This window comes from Rhopalosiphum padi, chromosome 1, assembly GCF_020882245.1.
Source record: "Rhopalosiphum padi isolate XX-2018 chromosome 1, ASM2088224v1, whole genome shotgun sequence".
NCBI classification, from domain to species: domain Eukaryota; kingdom Metazoa; phylum Arthropoda; class Insecta; order Hemiptera; family Aphididae; genus Rhopalosiphum; species Rhopalosiphum padi.
The window spans coordinates 44,796,443-44,820,230 of NC_083597.1; the positions used below are offsets into that span (position 1 = coordinate 44,796,443).

The window sequence follows — 23,788 nt, forward strand, 5'->3', positions numbered from 1 at the left end:
TTATGTATTTTATATATTTCGAGAAAGAAATGCAATATTTTGTTCATATTTAAATATGGTAAAAGATGAATAACAATTTTAAAACTCTTATATAAGTATAATAGTATATAATCATAATTATATTTTAACAAACCATTTTTATTTTTTCTGAGAAACGTATTTCTTTATTTTAAGAATTATCACTGAATTCAAATTTAACACATTTTATTATAATGGATTACTGCTCAACGACGAGGTTCATTTGACACCTACTATAATGTTAAATGGTTACCTCTCTTCCCCTTTTTAAATATAACCACAAAATTACTTATAGACATATAATAAGATAAATCATACTCTAGAATATGTTGTGATAGTCTTTTCGTCTATTTCAACTAGATCATCTGGCTGTATGACAGATGCTTGTATCAGAGCAAACAATTTTGATTGATCCATAGTTGACTTAGTAACAATATCTGTAATTTTTTCCTGAATAACAATTATTATTAATAATTTATTCTCTTCAAATTAGAAAATATTTAAACATAATCTATATTTAGATATAAGTACGTACTATAGATGTCATAGTTTCACTAGTTATTGGATCCAACCCGTATTTTTTTGAATTTACATCACAATCGTTTAAATTTGTCATATCAATGACATAATGGTCCATTATTTCATTTGTCATTGTAAAATCAAAAACTTAAAAACGTAGTTATTGTAATCAAAATAAAAAGAAATAATTTACGTAACACAATAATATCCAATACAAAATATGTATATTACTTACGGGTTTTATTTGAAACCTGAAGCGATGCATTAAATACTATACCAACTTTTAATCCATCTACTTTATTTTTAATTGGAGTGACAAAATCGCTTATTTTTTGAGACACATTTTCTATGGCACCCTAAAACAAAATTATATCATAATTAATCAAAATAAACATTACTATTATATTATAATATTCAATTTTCTACAGTAAAAATTTTTATTTTGCATAGATTTAATTTTTTTAATTATGAGTTACACTAATATTTTAAAGTATAACACTTGTTACACTAGTACTTACTAGTGCGACATTAGGTATAAATTATCTACATACTTAAACTTGGCTGAACTTTACCTAAGGTCATTCATTAGATAGGTATAATTAAAAAAATTATGGGTGCAAATCAACACAAGTATATTAGTCGGCAGTTTATTGAATTTTGCACCTCATATTTCAAAAAAAGAAACATGCTTTTGATAATACCGATAATGACAAGTTGCAATATATCTTTAATCTTTTCAATGTATATTCTTAAAAAAGCTTATGGGAGAAATTATAATTGTTTGTTTGTTGTAAATGAATTAATTAATGATTATTATTGTACCTAGTCAAAATTAACTATTTTAGATTCAATTTACATTAAAACTTTTAAATACGTACGATTTTATGCGAAATTAATTATGTCTTATTTTACTTACATCTAACATATCTGGAAAACAAATAAAAAGACCTCCAAATTTGTATTTTTTTAAAAAACTGACTAATGGATCAAATTTTTTAGTCTTATATTCTTTTGTATTCAAATGATTCAATATTGACCAACCATCATAATCAATTATGAATCCCAGGCTTAGGTAAACAATTTTATTAGCTTCTTTTAAGCTTTTAATTGCATCTATATTTATTAAAATATAATTATAATTAGATCCAATATTTAATGTACAGTTTTTAATAGTTAACTCAATTTATTGGCATTTATAAATATCTACAAAAACTTGTTTGGTCACCGTCACTATCAACTATATCTGCAGTTTCACGTTTTTGATTTATAATGACTAACTAATAACTGTGATATAAAACATAATTCTATATTAAATCGATTTGTGTTTGTTATTAGTAAATCACCTAAATAAAGAATTTAGATCTACTATTTCAAGTATTGAATAATTGACTATTTTTGTCATTATTGACAATTCTCTTATATATACTTCAATATTTAATATTTATTTTAAATGCCAATTTTTTAAAAAAGTATTTCATTTTAGATTATGATATATTATACGAATATTATGATTCTATATAAAATAATTATGGTCTCAAAACTGAAAATAATGTCATACAATTCTTTATAATACTCGAACCCCGAAATGTTTTTGAAAATATTTGTTTTTATACTGATAAATAGTAAATTGATCACTATTGTCTGCTTAACGGTTTATCGTATATGTAATATGTATTACAAGTTGTCATTTGTACATCACAAATAACATAAGAAAAGCGTGATCTACAATCAATAATTAGTATGTGTGAAGTTTATCATTAATATAATTACTTTCATCTTCTTCCAATATAAACGTGTTGGTTATATCACTACGGTCAAAAGCATATTGACCTATTGTAAGTATATCACATTATCACAACGTTCTGGTAATTCGTTTATGTTAAATACATAATTACTATTCCATATTTGTCCTGCTATAATGCAAACTACTGGTTTTGCACTTATATCTTAAACAGATTCTGAGTCCAATCAATATAGTCATTGTCATTTTGACCACCATAATATATTCTGTAAAGTATAAAGAATGGATTTGATAACTACGAAAATGTTAATTCAACTCCATTTTATACATGAAAACGACTTTCGATAAGAGTAAAGTTTACTGGAAGACTAAATTTAGCACAAACTTTCCGTCGCCGTGGCCGCGTCCCCAAATTTCCAAGATATAGATAATAACTGCCCTTTGTGTATCATTTTTCTACGTTTGTGTGTGTTTTTCATTTTGCTAATAGTTTTATTACGTTTATAAAGTTCATCATACGTTCATACCAAACCGCTGTTATTCCAATTCATTACCACGTTTTTCCGTTTTCGCAACAGTCGCATAAGTCGCAACGACAACGATCACGGATCAGTATAAAATTGTAAAATAATATTTTAATATAATATATAAGCAGTCGTACAACCCGCTTGCGTCTCTAACGGTTGCTAATAATTGTTTCGGCCCGAAAGGTTGACGAAAATATACATAGAGATGTAACTACTTTTTTGTTGTTCATTAACACCCATTATATGACGTGTTTGTTATTAATTATTTTTTATTTATTTATATAAGTTAAGAACACCTTCACCCGGAGCAATGCAGTAAAAAACGATTAAACGGTCATTATATGCACTAATTTGGACTAATAAACGATAGTATAGTGACAGTACATATGATATTATTATTATAAGGTTCAGTGGCGCAACCAGGTAGGGGGATAAGGGGTTGTAACCCCTCCCGAAATTTCTCCGAGGCCTAGTATAATAACCTATGTACTTATCTTATGTATATAATATATTGTAATAATGTAACCACTCCCGAAATATTTTTCTAGTTGCACCACTGATGAGGTTAGGGTACACGTTATTAATGTACACAGCACTATATGACAGTGTTATCTAATATAATGGCTACAGAATTTCCAAACTTATTGCGAACATCTGATAATTGGTATAAATATATTATATTTGTGAATATACATTATTTATACCAGTATATTAAATAGGAAATCTAAAAAAATTAGGAAATATTTTTTTTCAAAACTATAGCACCTACCTATAATGTAATGTTTTAAAAAATGTTAATGTATTTTGTCTCTCGATATAAATAATTATTTGGCTGATATTTAATAAATACTTTATGTAACAATGTAACATACTAAGGTGATATTGTTGTGTAATTTTTCCTCATAACCTTTATTGTTAAACGACTCACAATTACATCGTCGTGTTGTTTATTGAGGTATTACACGAGGCGCGTTTTTTTTATCGTGGTTTCCCTAGTAGGCTTAATCCACATCGTAAGCGAAAATTCGCGAACATCGATCAACTAAAATTATTGATTTGGATAGCCAGATTAGTAACTGCATTTTCTCGCGTAAATAATGCATCTTGTACATCAATATAAGTAATACATAATTTTATATAGGTAATATAAATTAATATTAAGTATCGAATTATACAATTAATAAGAAGGTAATAATTAATTTAAATAATGTTGTAGCACGGCATTCGCCCATTTCCAGCTTACTATAATGTTGAATTAAAATGCGTCATCAAATATCATCTACCCCAATCACAAGTGATCCTCTATCTACAAATGTAAGTATAAAATAATTGTAAAGCTATTAAAATACTTATATTATAATATACAACTACTATAAATACTAATGAAAATAATGTAATACGTCTGTAATATGACAATATAGTACATACACTTATTGTACTTATACCAGTATGATATATTTACAAAATACATATTTTATTATCTTGTTTAAATTAGTTTAACTCAGTTGTACTCACCAAGATTCAGGGCCGGATTGGACAAATTCGGTTCACTCGAGTTTCAATATCGACATCTTACAATCAAGTACTATGTTTTGTGCAAGTCCAACATTTAGTATCCATTTCTTCAACATTTAACTCTTAACATATTTTCGGTCAGCTTATCGTGGCCACAGAGTTTTACTCGATAACCCGTCGCGCCAATCTACCCCTGCTAAGACTTATATAAAACTATAAAAATAATTTCTTACCATCACGTGGACTCCCAATAACTTTTCTATAATGTTCGTTTAGCTGTTATATAACATTGAGATAGGTACACAAAACTATTCCAAATCTGCAGTATTTTGAAGAATATGAATCATAATTGTCAATTTAAAACTACATTCATTCGCAACCATAAAGCTAAAATGGTGTAATGATTTATATTTAGAAAAAAAAATCAACTTGAGTAAAACAAAACAAGGCAATTTAAAAAGAGTTATTGAATACTTTTAGAAATTAGAAATAAGAAGAAATAGTCGAAGAAACTTAAAATATTATTTATAAAAATAAATAATGATGTATACATTTATTACTTAAATATTTTTTGAACAAAATTAAAAAAATAATAACAATATAGTAGGAAATAGACAGTTCAGTAGGTATTCCTATATAGTTTATTAGTCCAATATATTTATTAAATGAAAATAAATAACACACATTATTTAGCCAGTACCTACATCATTAAATTAGCATTTATTATAAATTATGATTATGATATAAAATTTTAATGAATAGTTTACGTTTAATATTAGATTTATAACTAACAAAGTAACGAACGATAATAAGAAAAAAACTAACTACTAAAGTACTATAGTAATAAATAGGTATAGCCTTATTAGGATTAAAAAAATTGCTGTAAAGATTTTAAATTCAAACAGTCATAAAAAAGTAACTTCAGAATTTACGGAAGAATTTTTTTTTAATTGGCTGCAACATGTATAAAGAACTTTGTAATTAATTTTTAAATCTTAGTTATAACCATATATAATTTTACGAATTTCTAACAACAAAATAATTTGAGATTTTCGAAATTTGACGAATTTTATAAAAATTCAAAATTTTAATGCTTTTAAAAAATATTGTGACTATAAATGTTAAATATTTTTTGAATGGGAATTGAATAACTTGTTAGAACTTTGCATTACATTTCATAGCATTTTAAACCGTTCATAAATGTATTATGGTTATTTAAAAAAATAGAAAAAAAAATATCCATAAACGGCATAAACAGCTCAAAAAAAGGCTATAAAAAACATAAAACCATAATTATTTCACAGTCATTCAATGTTAAGATATAACAAAATAAATATATCAATATAATCAAAAAATAACAGGTTTAGCAAAAACATTCCCATTTTATTCCTCAAATTTTTGTTTGTTTTTTTTCGATAATAAAATTGAATTAATAATAATAATAATGAATTTTGTCTATATATGGTGAAATTTTAAAATATATTCACTAAAATAGGATGTTTTGGTAAGTAAAATTCAAACTCTAAACAGGACAACAATAGAATCGGAAAACGAATAAATGGATCGAGCATAATTATCATCAACTATATTTGCAGGAATATGGTGATGTTGAATATGGGGAAGTCAGCAGAATATTTAATTCGTTGAAATTTGACTGCATTTACGTGAAAGGTGAGCGGAAAAAAACAACTTCTCATGGAGTATACACAACAAGTCGTAAACATTAAAATAAAATTAATTTTTCACTTAATGATGTGCTGATTATTGACTTTAAACTTGTCATTACCGAAGCAGACCTACAACAAAGTACTATTCTCGTAGTTAAATCGTATCGAGTTTATCTCTACCAAGTCCAGTGAACAATCAATGTTTTGCTCCATCGTTCAACTTTTAATCGAACACTAAAATATTTTGGCTTTTTTTATTAAAATCAAAATTAATGATTCGTCATTAAACCTGATATTAATTAAAATTATTTGAACAAGACAAAATATAAGTGGACCTAAATTAGGTATACATATTTTTGTTGCATAGGTTATAAGTATTTTTAGTTAAAAATGAAAATGAAAAGTTTTCATAGTCTATTAATAAATAGAATATAAATAAATTTATATTCTATAAAAATTAAAAACCTGCAAAGTTGTTTCATAAAAAATAAAAAATTATTACAACAATCAAGTTTTAATAGGATCATTAAAATAAACCTGTGAAAACTGAAAACCGATGGTGAAAAAAATAATTTACCAATATTTCAAAAGAAATAGTTATTGGACACAATATAGTAGTAAAAATTAACTAATGTAATATACAGCAAAAAATTAAATTGTCATAAATAAGAGTCAAATTGTTAATGAAGTAGTGGTGTTTATTGAAAAATGTAAGCCATATAAGTTAAATAATGTAGATTCGAAGTAAAAAATTGTTCATACATTTTGAATTTTGAAATAACCTCTAAAAAGTACTTGATGTTAGTATAACTTTGTTTATGTTCCAGTGCGCTCTGATTATAGCCTGTACTGGCTTGTATATATCAGAATCTAAAAATCTAAAAATTCACATTCCTTTTAACCTAACTAAAGTACAAACTAGATCTTTTAAAATCACGTCTCAAAGTTAAAAATCTAAGAATTTAATCATATACATATCATATACAGTGTATATTATACATTTATACACAATACACATACATAAAAAAACTGGCTAAATGTCTATAAATCTAAATATTCATTTTCTTATAAATAGCTCAACAAATGTCAAAATAAATTTTATTATTTAAATTAACTGCTGATACATATATTTTTATGATTAGAGTAACATTTTTGAAGCAACCAAAAATAATACTGAATCTCAACGCATTTTCAATAATATTTATTATCGATTTTAATAACACGACCAATAAATAATAGACAATTTTTTATCTAAATTTTAAATGATCATTAATTTATAATGTATTATTTACTCGCATAAATTATAATTTAATACTATAATTTACAATATTAATTTAATGAATTACATTGCAGATGTTCTTATTTTAGTTATTAATTATGAACATTATGAGTAAATAGAAAATTATAAAATATAATATATTAAGTTGACAATGCATTAAAAATTGTTTTTACAATAAACTGCTAGTCTATAACAGTAAACAGTTTTATAAGTTTTTAAAAACCCATAGGTACACCTCACATATTTTATTTATTACAATGAAAATTGTATTAGTGATTATTTTGAGCATATTTTTATATTCTCCATTGATTACAACACAAGGTATTAACATTTTTTATCTATTTTTTTTTTTTTTTTATAAATATTTACAAAGTTATAGAACGACTTATAGATATTACGTGCATATTATATAAAAATATTTTAGTTGATCTCAATTTTAATAAATCAATTTGTTTAAATTATTAAAACATGTGTATTTTATTTTGCTTTATTATTAATTGCATTCGTTATATTATATAATAAATATTTATAATATATGTTTAAGATGCAAATGCAAAACCATTAATTTGCGTTATAGTTGGAGAAGTATGGAAGAGTAGTAGTGGTTATGTATTCAATATAACCAAATTGCCAGAACGTTGTGATATAATTACAGTAGGTCAATTTGCTCTTGACCTTACAGGTGTTGAAACTTTAGTAGATGTAGAAGACGAAAGTAATTATATTAATTATTTATTTATTTATTTATTTATTATAATATAACAGGCATATGGCCCAAATGTGCAATATTACATTTTACATAGATTTAAATCATCTAATATATGGCAACAGAAAGTAATTAAAAATATCGGTTAATATAACTTAAATAATACAACATTTTGACGACATAAAGTAATTAATAATTAACAAAACACATAATAATAATCATTGATATAGACTAAATAAGGTTGGGTGCTCATTGGCCAAATGCATCATTCGATCAATTGCGTTGTTCTTACCATAGTTAGTATGATGGAAAGGAATTACAAAAGGAAAACATGATCTAGAAAAACGAGGGGGAACTCTAAACTTGGGAGAGTAAGGAGAGAGCATCAAAATAACCATTAAATAGCTTAATCAAAAACACTAGATTTGCTGTCATACGTCTATCAACCAAGGAAATCAATCCAAGCTTATTAGAGACAGGAATGTAATCATGCTTAATGTACTGTATTCCTAAGATATTGGCGGTAGATGATAAAAAACGCCTCTGGACTTGCTCTAGATGTGAGCAGTCAGTTATCGTGTACGGATCCCAAAGAACGAATGTATACCTAGAGTATAATCTGTTTAACAGTCATCAGTGATAAATTTATTATTTATCATTATAAAACAAATATTTTCAAAAAAATATTTCGACATTCGATTCAATATAAACCATTATTATTATTATTATTTTTAAAAAAAAACAAAAAAAACAAAAAAAAACATCGGCTACAAGGCCATTAGTTATAGTAGTAAATTTTTTTTTTTTTTTTTTAATTTTTAATATTTTACATTTTGTATAAAAATTCTTAAATTAGGTTTACAGTTTGGTTTCCTTTAAGAAGTTGACTATGTTAATATTTGATTGGAGGTCTGGTTGTAGAGCTTCACTAAGTTGATATGAAATGGAGTGTTTGGATCTTGAGTCTGTGTACTTGGAACAATCAATGATTATATGTTTGACAGTGAACTCCATTCCGCATGTTTCGCAAATGGGAGGGTCTTTTCTAGCCATGAGGTAGTTGTGTGTTGCGAAGGTATGCCCAATTTGAAGACGATTTATAATAGTTTCGTCTTTCCTATTTAATCCGGGGTTTCTCCATACTTGGATATTATTTTTTATTGTGTTTAATTTGGTGTTTTGTTTTGTCTAGTGATTTTGCCATTTATGAAACAGAATTATCTGAATAAGTTTTTTTAAATCTGTCTATGTACTAAAATTTAGAATATGGGTGTCGGTAGATGAGGCTGCTTTGGAGTTTGGATGCTTCTTGATCTGTCAATTCATTGCCATCAATTACACAGTGTCCAGGTATCCATAAAAAGGCTATTCCTATTCCTTTTTGACTTAGTTCATAGGTTTTTTCGTGGATAAGTTTAGATATATCTGATGGATTTGTAAGGTTATTTACGCCAGTTAAGCTGCTGAGATAGTCACTTAAAATTAAATATTTATTGTGCGACGTTTCTTTATTTATGATTATATTTTGTAATGCTTTATATATGGCTAATGCTTCGGCTGTGTAAATAGAACATTCTGTGGGAAGTTTGTAGGAGAAGGAGGAGTTTTCCGTTATTATAGATATTCCAACGTTTTAGTCTGTTTTAGATGCATCGGTGTAGATATGTTGGTAGTTGGGGTATTTTTGTAATGTGTTTTGAAAGACGTTTCTGTACATAATAGGACTGGTGTTTTCTTTTTTGAATTCGGAAATTTCTAGGTTTATGTCAAAGAACGTTTTCCACGGAGAGAAACTCGGGGGTTTTGTTTTTACTAGGTTTTGTAAGTCTATGTGATATTCTTCAGCTTTTTTATGTTCTTGGCTAGATATTTATTTGAAGGGTTTTTGATATTTATGAGTGATCTGGTTGTATATAAGAGTGTTATATGTTCTTCTTAAGTCCGGTGGTAATTCGTTAGCCAAGTTTCTTAAGCTTTCAATAGGACTGGATTTGAAGGCACCTACTGCGAAACGTAATCCCGTATTAAGAGGTGTATCAAACGTTTTTAAGTATTTTTGGTTGGCCGTACTAAATACAGATGAACCATATTCAGCTTTAGATCTAATTAATGCTCTATAAATCTTTAATAGTGAAGAAGTGTCGCCTCCCCAGGATGTGTGTGAAATGATTTTTATTATATTGAGTTTTTGTATTAATGACGTTTTTGTTGATTTTAAATGGGGTATCCAACTGATTAACCATTTATAATAAATATTTTAATAAACCATTATAATTTTTTATAGAAACATATAAGTTATAAAATATCATAATCCAAAACTGAATACTTTTTCTAAAAAATCGCCATTAAAATAATTTACAAATATATTGAGTTACATATAAAAGAATCACGAACAAAAAATGTTTTGAGGTACACCTGTTTACTTCACTATTATCAACTAATGGCTTAATAATGAAAATAAAAAAATAATCAATTATTCAATACTTGAAATCCTGGAACTAATTCTCTATCTAGGTGATGACTTATTACAAACACAATACAAAATAATAAAAATAAACTTAGTAAAATCAATAAAATACAAAATAATGTTATATCACGGTTAATAGTTAGGTATTATAAAACAAAAACATGAAACTGATAGTTATAGTTGACAGAAACTGTGACCAAATATGTTTGGATAGGTATTTTAAATGTCAATAAAGTAAGTATTTCATTAATAAAAACTGTACCTTAAATTTTCCATCTAATTATAAATATATTTTAATAAATATAGAGGCAATGAAGATCTTAACAGAAGCTAATCAAAATGTTTACCTAAGCATTGGATTCTTATTAGATGAAGATTGGTGCTCAATATTGAATGCTTTGGATGAAAATGAATATAAAACTCGAATATTTGATCCATTAGTCGGTTTTTTAAATAAATACAAACTTGGTGGTCTTTTCATGTGTATTCCAGATATGTTAAATGTAAGTAAAGTTAGAAATCATTAATTTCGCATAAAATCATACATATTTAAAAGGTCTAATATAAATTAAGTGTAAAATGGTTAATTTTGATCATGCAAAAATAACCGTCGATTTACAACAATCAAAATTTTATAATTTCTTCTATAAGTTTTCTTTTAGAATTGAACACAAAAAATATATATTGCAATTTATCATTATCGGTATGATCAAAAACATGTCCCATCTTTTGAAATATGACGTGCAAAATTCAATTAGCTAACAACTAATACTTTCGTTGATTTGCACCATTAATTTTATTTATAGCTGATGTGTAACCTGAGGTTAAGTCAAATTTAAGTGTGTCATTTATACATAATGATGCACCAGTACATGTTATACTTAAACGTATCATTATAAATCATAGTTATAAGAATGATATCTATGAAAAATAAAAAATGTTATTATAAAAAAATGAACAAAACTAGATACAATTTAAGCGATTTAATTATATAACTCGAAATATTTATTATATATGATAGGTCATATTATCATCAAAATTCTTGCTAAATAATCATTAAATTGAGTGTTCAATCCATTAATAACAATAATGTATTTAGATCCATTTTATGAATAACTTTATATTAATCGTATAATGTATATTTCATTTCAAGAAATATGACTTTTAATTACATAGTATATTTTTATATAAAACATTTATGTATATATTGCTAAGGTAGTATTTATTTTACTAGCTATTTGAATATGATAGATTTATTTCATTTGTACCAAAAACATTTTATATATAATACAATTATCATTTCATTATAATAATAATATCTATTTAAATCAAATATTATTATTTGTATTAACTTTTGAATAGATATTGAATCATCCATTGTACGGTGGGTTTTCACATTTTCATATTTTATCATCAAAATTGCATTTATATTGAAATTGCATTGTGTAATATATACTACAATATTATAATACGCTTATATATAAAAAGTTCAAGTCATCACAAATATTCTTTTAAAATAACTACAAAATAACTAAAATTGTAAATCTTTGTTTGAATATCTAGTCTTAATTAGAACTAATAATGTACGGACAATAATACGTACCTTTGATATTTGTATTATTTTTCGAATCGTGATCAAATTGGTATTTTATAACATATTCGTAAGTATTATAAGAGGCACTGGGGCTTGTTGACACACTTTATAGATTTTTATTCCACGATCAGAATTTCCCTATTAAATACTGAAATTTGTTTGTATGTCTTCATTAACATGTAAGCTATGAACTCATACCTTTAAATCGTCTTTATGTTTAATCTTTTTTTTTACAATATTTAAAACTTAAAGGTTATATCTTACACTCATGTGCACCAATTATAGTGGAGAAAGATCGTTTTAGAGATTAAAATTACCAAAAATGCATTAAGAATAAATTTAACACATGAACATCTAAACGATTTGGCTCTTTTGTCTATATAGATTGTAATTGTGAAAAATATTCACTAAAGTATGATGTTTCGGTAGGTAAAATTCAAACTCTAAACAGGACAATAAGAATTGGAAAACCGATAAATAGCTAGAGAGTAATTATCATCAACTATCTCAAGAATATGATGAAGTTAAATATGAGGAAATCAGCAGAATATTTAATTAATTGAAATTTGAATGTATTAACGTGAAATGTCGAAGGAAAAAATACTTTTCTTGGAGTATATACTGCACGTCGTAGACATCGTGCACTTCGGGTGATCTAGATTAGATCAAATATGCAATGGAGAAAATCATTGTCAAAATACATTTTATTTTATTATTTAAATTAACTGCTGATACATATATTTTTATGATTAGAGTACGAAAAAATAAGGTTACTAATTAACTCTTTATTTAAAGATTATTGTAACATTTTTGAAGCAACCAAAAATAATACTGAATCCCAACGCATTTTCAATAATAATTTATTATCGATTTTAATAACATGACCAATAAATAATAGACAATTTGTTATCTAAATTTTAAATGTTCATTATTTTATAATTTATTATTTACTCGCATAAATTATAATTTAATACTATAACGTACAATATTAATTTAATGAACTTATATAGCAGCTGTTCTAATTTTAGTTATTAATTATGAACATTATGAGTAAATAGAAAATTATAAAATATAATATATTAAGTTGACAATGCATTAAAAATTGTTATTACAATAAACTGCTAGTCTATAACAGTAAACAGTTTTATATTATTTAAAAAAATCCCATACACCTCACACATTTTATTTATAACAATGAAAATTGTATTAGTGATTATTTTGAGCATATTTTTATATTCTCCATTGATTACAATACAAGGTATTAATATTTTTAATTTTTTTTTTTTTTGTATAAATATTTTCAAAGTTATAGAACGACTTATAGATATTACGTACATACTATGTAAGAATATTTTTGTTGATCTCAATTTTAATAAATCAAATTGTTTTAATTATTAAAACATATGTATTTTATTTTGCTTTATTATTAACTGCATACGTTATATTATATAATAAATATTTATAATATATGTTTAAGATGCAAATGCAAAACCAGTAATTTGCGTTATAGCTGGAGAAATATGGAAGAGTAGTAGTGGTCAGTGGCGCAACTAGGGGGGGGGTTAAGGGGTTATGACCCCGCCCGAAATTTTTCCGAGGCTTAGTGTTATGTTTTTTAGCCGCCGTAGTTAAAAACACATAAAAAGGAGTAAAATAAAAGAGGCAGTCTACGACAATTAATCCGCTAGTGCTCATCAACAATATTGCTCTATATTACCATTGTTCTGTGATATTACTCTATGCGCCGGACCCGGCCGGTTGGTGACGGGGTACGGTCAATGTTATACATAATTTGTTTCACTGAAAATGGTCACACTATAAAATGAGGCATTGGTAGCGTCAATATTTATCGATACGGCGCGGTGCCTTTATGATACTCTATGTAATATACCATTCATCACGTCAGATAAAATCGAATTTGATAACAATATTATGATCTCGAATCTCGATTAAAACTGAGTACACCGTGTAGTCAGTACGAAAATTAAAACTATTTTATATCCATTGTTCATTGTTTAGTTAAAGGTAAATTATCACAATCATAATAATTTATACAAATGGCAAAACGAAAAATAAATGATTTTTTCTTTACAAAAACTCCAAAAATCATCAAAGAAACTACCAGTAATAGTGTTACATCACCATTCAAAGAAGATGAGTGTGTAGTAGAAAATAGTTCTGTTTCAATGATGGTAAGTAATGTTTAAATTTAAAAAAAAATTTAATGTATAATTTCTCTTATAGTCTTATCTGCTTATGACTTTAAAATAATTATGAACAGTCCAGCATGTAGGCATGCAGCCAATAATATTTTTCAAAGTAGATGATAAATATATTACATTTTTTTTTTTAATTATGATTGCTTGAATTTTAAAGTACCCTAATATTTGCTAATTATTATTTATTGCTTTGCTTCAAACTAGCCAAGCACTTGTGATGTTGTTAATGCAGTTGAAAAAAATATAGAAAATGACATATCATTTTATGTTGGAAAGAAAGTGTGTATAGTATAATAATGAGTTTTTTGTTTATTGCTTATTAGTACTTATTAAGCTTTTGGTGCTTTTTATTTTAGTTGTCTGAAGATGAAAAAATTACAGCATTGGCAAAGCTTAAGCATCCCACTCCAGACTATATTTTTCCTAAAACTGGAAAAAGAAATCTGAAATGTCAAATTGCATGGTTTTTTCAATTTAAATGGCTTCATTATTCATTTGAGCAAAATGGTGTGTACTGTAAAACTTGTGTATTTTTCAGTCCAAATGATGGTGTAGGTAAAGGAGGACATCAGAATCTAGGAAAATTAGTATTAGAAAAATTTGACAACTGGAAGAAGGCGTTAGGTGATAAAGGATACTTCAAACTTCATTCAGAAAGTAATTATCATAAAACATGTCAATATCGTTATGATCATTTTTTGGCAGTCAAATCGAAAAATGTTGATTCAATAAATATTCAAATTAACACTATGCTTAAAAAAGAAATTGAAGCAAACCGGTTAAAGGTTATTCCAATAGTAAAAACAGTTATATTTTGTGGAAGGCAAGGTATAGCCTTAAGAGGCCATAGGGACAGCGAAATGTTATTAAATGCTAATGAGAATATTAATGAGCCTGAATGTAACGATGGAAATTTTAGACAGTTACTTCGGTTTCGAATAGATGCTGGAGATGAATATTTAAAGAGTCATTTAACTTCTTGCGCAAAAAATGCAACATATCTGAGCTGGAAAATACAAAATGAGATACTTTCTGCTTGTAATAATCTTATTTTACAAAATCTTGTATGTGCTGTAAACAAAGCCAAAGGGTTTTCTGTATTGGCTGATGAGACCAGTGACATCTCCAATAAAGAACAGCTCACCATTTGTGTGCGTTATGTTAATTTAGAACAAAAAAAAATTAGAGAAGATTTTTTACAATTTGTGGAAGTTACTGATGTAAGTGGCAAAGCATTAGCACAAACTATACTTCAAAATCTTGAGATCATGGGACTCGAACTGAAATACTTAATTGGACAAGGGTATGATGGAGCGGCGGCTATGTCCGGGAAATTTAATGGAACACAAAAACATATCAATGATAAATATCCAATGGCTTTATATATCCACTGTGGAGCACATTGTTTAAACTTGGCTATTTCGTTTAGTTGTAATGTAACTGATATTCGAAACTGTATGGGCACAATGCAAGCTATATGTAACTTTTTTGGCTATCCTAAAAGACAAAATGTACTCAAAATATCAATTCAGAATGAACTACATGAATCAAAATTGAAAAAACTAAAAAAGTTTTGCCCTACAAGGTGGGTTGAGCGACATGACGCTGTACTTGTGTTTCATGAACTTCAACCAGCAGTTGTGGATGCACTTAATGAAATATCTACTTGGAAAGATAATGAGACTTCTGCTTTAGCTAACCAACTTAGTTCCTCCATCCATCAATTAAGGTTTCAAGTAGCCTTATTGATATTAGTAAAAGTATTTTCAATAAGTGCTCCTTTGAGCAAATTTCTTCAAACTGAAAACTTAGATTTAGAATCTGCTCTAGAATTTGCTGATATGACTCAATCAACTATAAAACAAATCCGTGATAACGCTAATGCTGAGTTTGAAAAAATATTTAAAGAAGTAGAGGATGTCTGTAGTAGTTTTGATATAACTGTTAGTGTTCCAAGAACAACAAGTCGACAAAAAAATAGGAGTAATGTTATGAATAATAATCCAATAGAATATTATAGAATCTCAACATTCATCCCATTTCTTGATAATTTTCTTGAACAACTACACGGACGATTTCTTGAACATAGGGCCAAACTAAAAAATTTCAACTGCTTATTACCTAAGACCAGCAAACAAATATCTGAAGAAACATTTGAGGACTTCAAAATTCTGTTCAATTTTTATACTGATATATTAAGTGACAGCATCAATTTGACTAGCTTAGAAATGGGTTATGGTGAACTTAAACTGTGGTATAACAGTTGTGCATTCAAATCACCAAATTTGTCGTCAACAATAACAGAACTATTTTTCCATTGTAATCCTGATTTTTTTCCTTTAATCTCAAAGTTATTGCAAATATTAATTACACTGCCAGTCACAACAGCTACTGGAGAGAGGTCTTTTTCATCCTTGCGTCGACTTAAAAATTATCTCAGAAATACTACTGGTCAAATGAGACTAAATGGATTGGCAGTCCTCAATATACACCAAGATATTAATGTTGATCCATCAATGATTATTGATGAAATGGCTAAAACTTCAAACGGAGACTCAATCTTAATTTATAAGTGTTTTTTATTCATAATATGACTATTTCTATACTTATGACTTTATTATTTTATTTCTTGTTATGTATGATGATTTATAAATAATATATTAACATTATTTATGTAATAAATTATATAATTAACCATACAGGATTTTATCTTATGTATATATTATATTGTACTAATGCAACCCCCCCCAAAATTTTTTTCTAGTTGCGCCACTGGTAGTGGTTATGTATTCAATATAAACGAATTGCCAAAACGTTGTGATATATTAATAGTAGGTCAATTTGCTCTTGACCGTGATGTTGGTGTCTTAGTAGATGTAGAAGACGAAAGTAATTATAATAATTATAAATATTTTGAACTCATGCTTTTCTTATGTTATTTGAGATGTACAAATATAACCACTTGTAAATTGTAATACATATAACATAATCTGTTTAACAGCCATAAGTGATAAATTTATTATTTATCATTATAAAAAAAATATTTTCAAAAAAATATTTCGACATTCGAGTCAATATAAACCATTATTATTTTTTATAGAAACATATAAGTTATAATATTTCATAATCCAAAATAGAATACTTTTTCTAAAAAATCGCCATTAAAATAAATTACAAATATATTGAGGTACATATACAAGAATCACGAACAAAAAATGTTTTGAGGTACACCTGTTTACTTCACTATTATCAACTAATGGCTTAATAATGAAAATAAAAGAATAATCAATTATTCAATACTTGAAATACTGGAACTAATTTTCTATCTAGGTGATGACTTATTACAAACACAATACAAAATAATAAAAATAAACTTAGTAAAATCAATAAAATACAAAATAATGTTATATCACGGTTAATAGTTAGCTATTATAAAACAAAAACATGAAACTGATAGTAAGTTATAGTTGACAGTAACTGTGATCAAATATGTTTGAATAGGTATTTTTAAATGTCAATAAAGTAAGTAATTCACTAATAAAAACTGTACATTAAATTATCCATCTAATTATAAATATATTTTAATAAATGTAGGTACAATCAAGATCTTAACAGAAGCTAATAAAAATGTTTACCTAAGCATTGGATTCATATTCCATGAAGATTGGTGCTCAATATTGAATGCTTTGGATGAAAATGAATATAAAACACGAATATTTGATCCATTAGTCGGTTTTTTAAATAAATACAAACTTGGTGGTCTTTTCATGTGTATTCCAGATATGTTAAATGTAAGTAAAGTTAGAAATCATTAATTTCGCATAAAATCATACATATTTAAAAGGTCTAATATAAATTAAGTGTAAAATGGTTAATTTTGACCATGCAAAAATAACCGTCGATTTACAACAATCAAAATTTTATAATTTCTTCTATAAGTTTTCTTTTAGAATTAACATTGAACACAAAAAATATATATTGCAATTTATCATTATCGGTATTATCAAAAACATGTCCCATCTTTTGAAATATGACGTGCCAAATTCAATTAGCTAACAACTAATACTTGCGTTGATTTGCACCATTAATTTTATTTATAGCTGATGTGTAACCTGAGGTTAAGCCAAATTTAAGTGTGTCATTTATACATATTGATGCACCAGTACATGTTATACTTAAACGTATCGTTATAAATCATAGTTATAAGAATGATATCTATGAAAAATAAAAAATGTTATTATAAAAATTGAACATTATAACATAAAATTATATTTATATTAATTAATTATGATATAATTTTGTTTTAGGGTGCCATAGAAAATGTGTCTCAAAAAATAAACGATTTTGTCACTTCGGTTAAAAACAATGTAGATGGATTAAAAGTTGGTCTAGCATTTTATGTAACGGATCAGATTTCCAATAAAACCAGTAAGTACTTGTAATATAAATTTTTATTGGACATATTAATGTTTCGTTAATTATTTTTTTTATATTCTGATTACAACAATTATTCTTTAAGGTATTGATTTTACATTGATAAATGAAATAATGGATCATTATATCATTGATTTTACAAATTTGAATAGTTGTAATAACAATACAAAAAAATACGGGTTGAATCCAATATGTAGTGATACTATGCCATCTATTGTACGTACTTATATTTAAATATAGGGGTGCACATGGTTTGCGCACATTTACTAAAATTACAACTCATTTGCGCACATTTTTACAACTCGTTTGCGCACAGATTATTTCTTGTGTAACCACTGGTTTGCGCACACATTTCCCTTCCCACTTTTACAGACTTAGGACTGTCAATGAATATTTTTAACTTCACTGGTGTGGTTAAAAATGTATTTTTGGAGTGCTATGTGTTAAAAAATATGTACAAGTAATTTTTATTGTAGCGGTAATTTATTTATGTTTATTTTAATTAGATACCTACTTATTTCAAAGGTTTACCTTGGAAGCGGTTGCCCATTTGTTCCAAGTAATTTAATTGATCAATTTCGTTATTTGTATACTTTGTCCACAAATTTTTCATGTACTCAATTGTTTGTAACATTTCTTTCCGACGATAGTTATTAATATTCATTTTTATTGAATTCAGTTTAAGATCAGTTTCTGATTGAATGTTTAAAATAACATCTATTACTTGGTATACATGTGGATGAGGGTTATAGAATTGATTATTAAAATGCCTATGGAATGCTTCAGCTCCGTTCGTTGTTCTGGGTAAATCATCTGGTTTGCCTGCCCACAGGGATGGATTGAAATTTGAATTAGGTAATATATATGATGAAAAAACATAATCGGAGAAGTAGAATCCATCAGGTGGAGCTATAGCTATTAAATTTGAAAATGCTATTTCTATTTCATCAGATGGCAAGTACGGCAAACCAAAAAAATATTTAAGCCATTTACCTACCTCTGAATTATTATTTTTATATTCCTGTAATAATTTACTACTTTTTTGGATTCGACGAAACCAAGATTGAGCTAAATGAAATGTGCAGCATACAATTTTACACTGTGGAAAGACATTTAAAATTGAGCTATGAGCTGATTTTTCAAAATCAACATGAAATTCTTTAATAATAAGTTGCCGATCGAGAATGTGAGTACAATGATTTTGAAGTGTTTCCCACATAGTTGTGTATGTTGACGTATGTTTATCTTCTAAAAAACAAAATACTACTGGTACGTAAAAATAATTTTGATAAATATGAATAGTATACAGTTGTGTGAATAATTTTGAGCAATAAGAAAATGTTCCATCTCCAAATACATGTGGAGCATCACATAAAGCACTTAAATTTGTTGAGCATGTAAACAATACTACACTATTATCGTCACTGAAATACAAAAATTGTTCATCTTTAAATTTAACTTGAAATTCTTTCAGCTGTAATACAGCCTCGTTAACAGTATTTGGGAGTTTTGGGAAATGTTTTTTTCTAGTTGCATACATTGAATTTCGTAACATATGCATGTCACCATGATTTAAATTATAATCTGATTTTAATAATAATTCTCGTCTAATAATTTTACTGGGTTGTGTATGCATTTCTTCAACGGCCTTTCTCTTAACAGAACTACGGATAATATCTTTATGTACTGCGTTCTCAGAATATTCACTGTGATTATGTTCGTTTTTATGATTAATAATACTTGTACACTGAGGATTTAATGTAGCAATTGCCTTACATTTTTTATTGGTACATCGAAATGAAAAATTCCCACATTTTAATTTCCTGTACTTCGAAAACTTAAAATTGTTAATAGAAACACACATTTTACCGCGACGCGTATAGTATATATTTGTTATTTCGTAATCCATATTTCTGTAAACACTGTACGAGAGAATTACTAAAATTAAAAACTTGTGTTTGTGATTTCAAAACGATTGTACCAGTTTATTGATGGGTCATAATTACTGATAAAGTTTATCGAAGTAATATTGCCGATTACAGACCATTATTTGCGTCTAAAAAGCAATTATCCATATACCTAATATCATTGTTTGCACGTGTGTTGTGTGTAGCTGTGTAGGTATATAATAATAATATTATGTACAAAATATAATCATGGCTATACCATATTATTGAATGTCATTTGTTGTGCGCAATCGAGTGGTTCCTTCTACAATATGTTGTGCGCAAACGAGTTACATGTTTTCGCAGAGAAATTTTAAAATGTGCGCAAACTAGTTGTAGCCAAATATAGGTAATACTTGCTAATTTGAAAAAAATTAAATAATTACTAATTATTATCAGGAACAAATTACAGGAGTTGTAACTAATTCTAATATGGATCAATCAAAATTGTTTGCTAAGTTACAAGCAAATGTAATAATACCAGAAGATCTAGTTTCGAAAGACGAAATAACTGTCACAACTTATTCTAAAGTATGGTTTACCTTATATCTCAATAAATAGTTATAATAAATAGAACCATATTATGATTCAAAAACGGTAAAGAGGTAATACCTTAACTTTACAGTAGGTGTATAATGAACCACGAAATTGAGCAGTAAGCCATCATAATATATTATATATGTGTTAAATTTGAATTTAATAATAATTATTAAAATACAAAAAAACGATTCTCAGCTAAGATAATGATTTTTTAATACTATATATATAGCTATTATAGTAGTAATAATTTTTTTAATTATTACGAAATAATAAATTGTTATCCATCATTTACGATATTTAGATATGAAAATAAATTCAAGCAAAATGTTGCATTTCTATTTCAAAATATATTAAACTCATAATTTTATAAAAACAAATACATTTTAAATTCTGAACAGAGCGATGAATGTATTGATTTTAATATTTTTTCATTATATGTTTTTTTTTATATTAGTACACAATAGGTTATCGATAAAATGTTTCAATTTTCCTTTGATACTTGAAAATTTAACCAAATGTTTATATCATTGTTTCCTATTTACGATAACATTTTCAAAATATTTAATTTTTTTTTTAAACACAATTTTTATTCATAAATGTCGATTAAAAAATTTTGGTGGGTGAAAATGTTTAAAAAAATCAATATTATATCACACAAAATATATATTTGTATAAAAATATAAAAAATACATTAGCATAATTTTTTTTTATATACATTTCAAATTAGAACTTTGACAAAATTCATCAAAATCTCCAAACTATGGTTTTCCAGCTTTTTCGTATACAATTAATATATCATTATATTCAAATTTATAAGACCTATAGTAGTGATCCATCTGACACCTAATATTCAACATAGTAGTACACAGTTACCTACCTTTTTTTATTATTAATTATTTTCGGAATAAACTAACGTTTGCTATGAGTTGATTCCCTGTTGAAGGTACCTTTGTTTAACAGCACCGATACCGTTGAATTCATTCCTTGGCTATTGATAAGTATATACGAGTTAATTCTCTCATTGCTTTAGATAAGTAACGAAAATAAATAATATTTTATCGAATTTTATTGGTAATAACTAATTATAATTTACTTAAGGACCATTAATCATTATAGTTCAATATAAATTTATAGTACCATAGATGTACTTTTCGTAGTGTAATTTTTTTATTATAGAATTTATATTTTCCCAAAATCAAAGTTTCCCACCAAGTACAAGGGTTCAGATTTCCACTACTATAAACAGAACTACGAATAGTCAGAAGAGTTATCATTCGAAAATCAACAACTGTTTTTTTCAGTTGAAAATCAAATATTAATCAATTCATGGATGAGCTACTAGATGTTCAGTCGGAAACGATAAAACGTTTATGAAATGCATAAACTATGTTATTAGAAAATTAGATAAATATAATTTAGATGACAATTTTATAATGTTATTTTGTTGCAATCCATTCCACTCAGAGAAAACTATAAAAGTTTTCAAAGTATAACGTACAAATATAGTATTTAGATCGTAGTGTTTTGTATATCTCATTTTTTTTAGATTTTACACATTTATTGTGGAATTAATTTGAAAATTACATTTTCATTTTTATTACAGTATTGTGACGATTCAGTAGATACATCTCGATGGTGTGGGAACCCTTCAAAACTTTCATATGATCAAGTAAATATATTATAATAATATGTTTAACAAATATTTAAAGGATCCTATTATCTTGAAAAGAGGCGGATCCGAGAATATATTGGTTTTTCAATTACTCATGGTTAAAATTTTTTTTCAATGATTTTAATTAATTTTAATCTCAATTTTTATCAGTATATTAGGATTATCCACATAGTTTAAACTATATAATATAGTGTTTGTTTATTTTATTAAATTATTATTTACATAAATGTATTGTTTTTTCAGGGAGCTTATGTAGCACAATTCTACAGCGGATTATATATAGAAAACTTGGATGCAGATGATTTCGAATGCAAATGTGGTTGTAAAAAATTTCCGGTTACAAATTTTATTATTGATGGATGGACAAATTCTGATTTTACAGCGTGTCCTAAAATAGATTCAATTAAACCGAAATAATTATATCACTTTATTCATTTATAATAGGTTATATCATAAAATATTTAATATGAATATTCTTACTAAATTATCATTAATTTAAGTGTTTAATCCATTAAGAACATTAATATATTTACATCCATTTTATGAATAACTATATATTAATCGTATATTTCTGTTCAATAAAAAATATGACTTTTGATATACCATATGGTACATTGTTATATGATAAATTATGTGTGTATTACGAAGGTAGTATTTATTTTACTAGCTATTTGTAATATGATAAGTTAATTTCATTTGTACCAAAAACATTTGATTTATAATACTATTGTAATTTAATTGTTATAAGAATATATATTTTAATCACATGTTATTATTTATATTAATTTTTAAGTTAATATTGAATCACCCGTACTGACATACAGTGCCACAGTGGGTCTTTATGTACATATTGTATGTATAGACCGCCAGACCGGTGGAGTTGTTCTAAATTAACAACTTATCGGGCTATCTTTTCTTGTCTCAGTAAATAAACGGATCTAAAT

The 23,788-nt window shown here is 26.4% G+C and overlaps 2 protein-coding genes across 3 annotated transcripts; both read left to right on the plus strand.

Moving 5' to 3' along the window:
- The first annotated feature begins 13,604 nt into the window (after nt 1–13,604).
- On the plus strand, nt 13,605–16,951 carry LOC132917881 (52 kDa repressor of the inhibitor of the protein kinase-like). 2 transcript variants are annotated; one of them, XM_060978856.1, is made up of 3 exons: nt 13,605–14,058; nt 14,149–14,225; nt 14,791–16,951. In XM_060978856.1, the coding sequence occupies exon 3, from the start codon at nt 15,002–15,004 to the stop codon at nt 16,844–16,846; it is 1,845 nt and encodes a 614-aa protein (XP_060834839.1). In that variant the 5' UTR covers nt 13,605–14,058; nt 14,149–14,225; nt 14,791–15,001; the 3' UTR covers nt 16,847–16,951. The 2 variants fall into 2 exon arrangements, with proteins under 2 accessions (XP_060834839.1, XP_060834838.1); XM_060978855.1 differs by having other exon boundaries at nt 13,605–14,225.
- A 36-nt stretch (nt 16,952–16,987) lies between these two features.
- On the plus strand, nt 16,988–23,604 carry LOC132917882 (uncharacterized). The gene is made up of 7 exons (XM_060978857.1): nt 16,988–17,141; nt 17,847–18,043; nt 18,560–18,680; nt 18,772–18,902; nt 21,032–21,163; nt 22,776–22,841; nt 23,088–23,604. The coding sequence occupies exons 1-7, from the start codon at nt 16,988–16,990 to the stop codon at nt 23,259–23,261; spliced, it is 975 nt and encodes a 324-aa protein (XP_060834840.1). The 3' UTR covers nt 23,262–23,604.
- The last annotated feature ends 184 nt before the right edge of the window (nt 23,605–23,788 follow it).

Bases quoted from the DNA above. Each gene is read 5' to 3' on its own strand.
- LOC132917881 (XM_060978855.1), top strand. From the start codon at position 15,002: ATGCTTAAAAAAGAAATTGAAGCAAACCGGTTAAAGGTTATTCCAATA.
- LOC132917882 (XM_060978857.1), top strand. From the start codon at position 16,988: ATGCAACCCCCCCCAAAATTTTTTTCTAGTTGCGCCACTGGTAGTGGT. The intron at 18,681-18,771 runs GTAAGTACTTGT...TTATTCTTTAAG, and splicing joins TCAGATTTCCAATAAAACCA to GTATTGATTTTACATTGATA. The intron at 18,903-21,031 runs GTACGTACTTAT...AATTATTATCAG, and splicing joins GTGATACTATGCCATCTATT to GAACAAATTACAGGAGTTGT.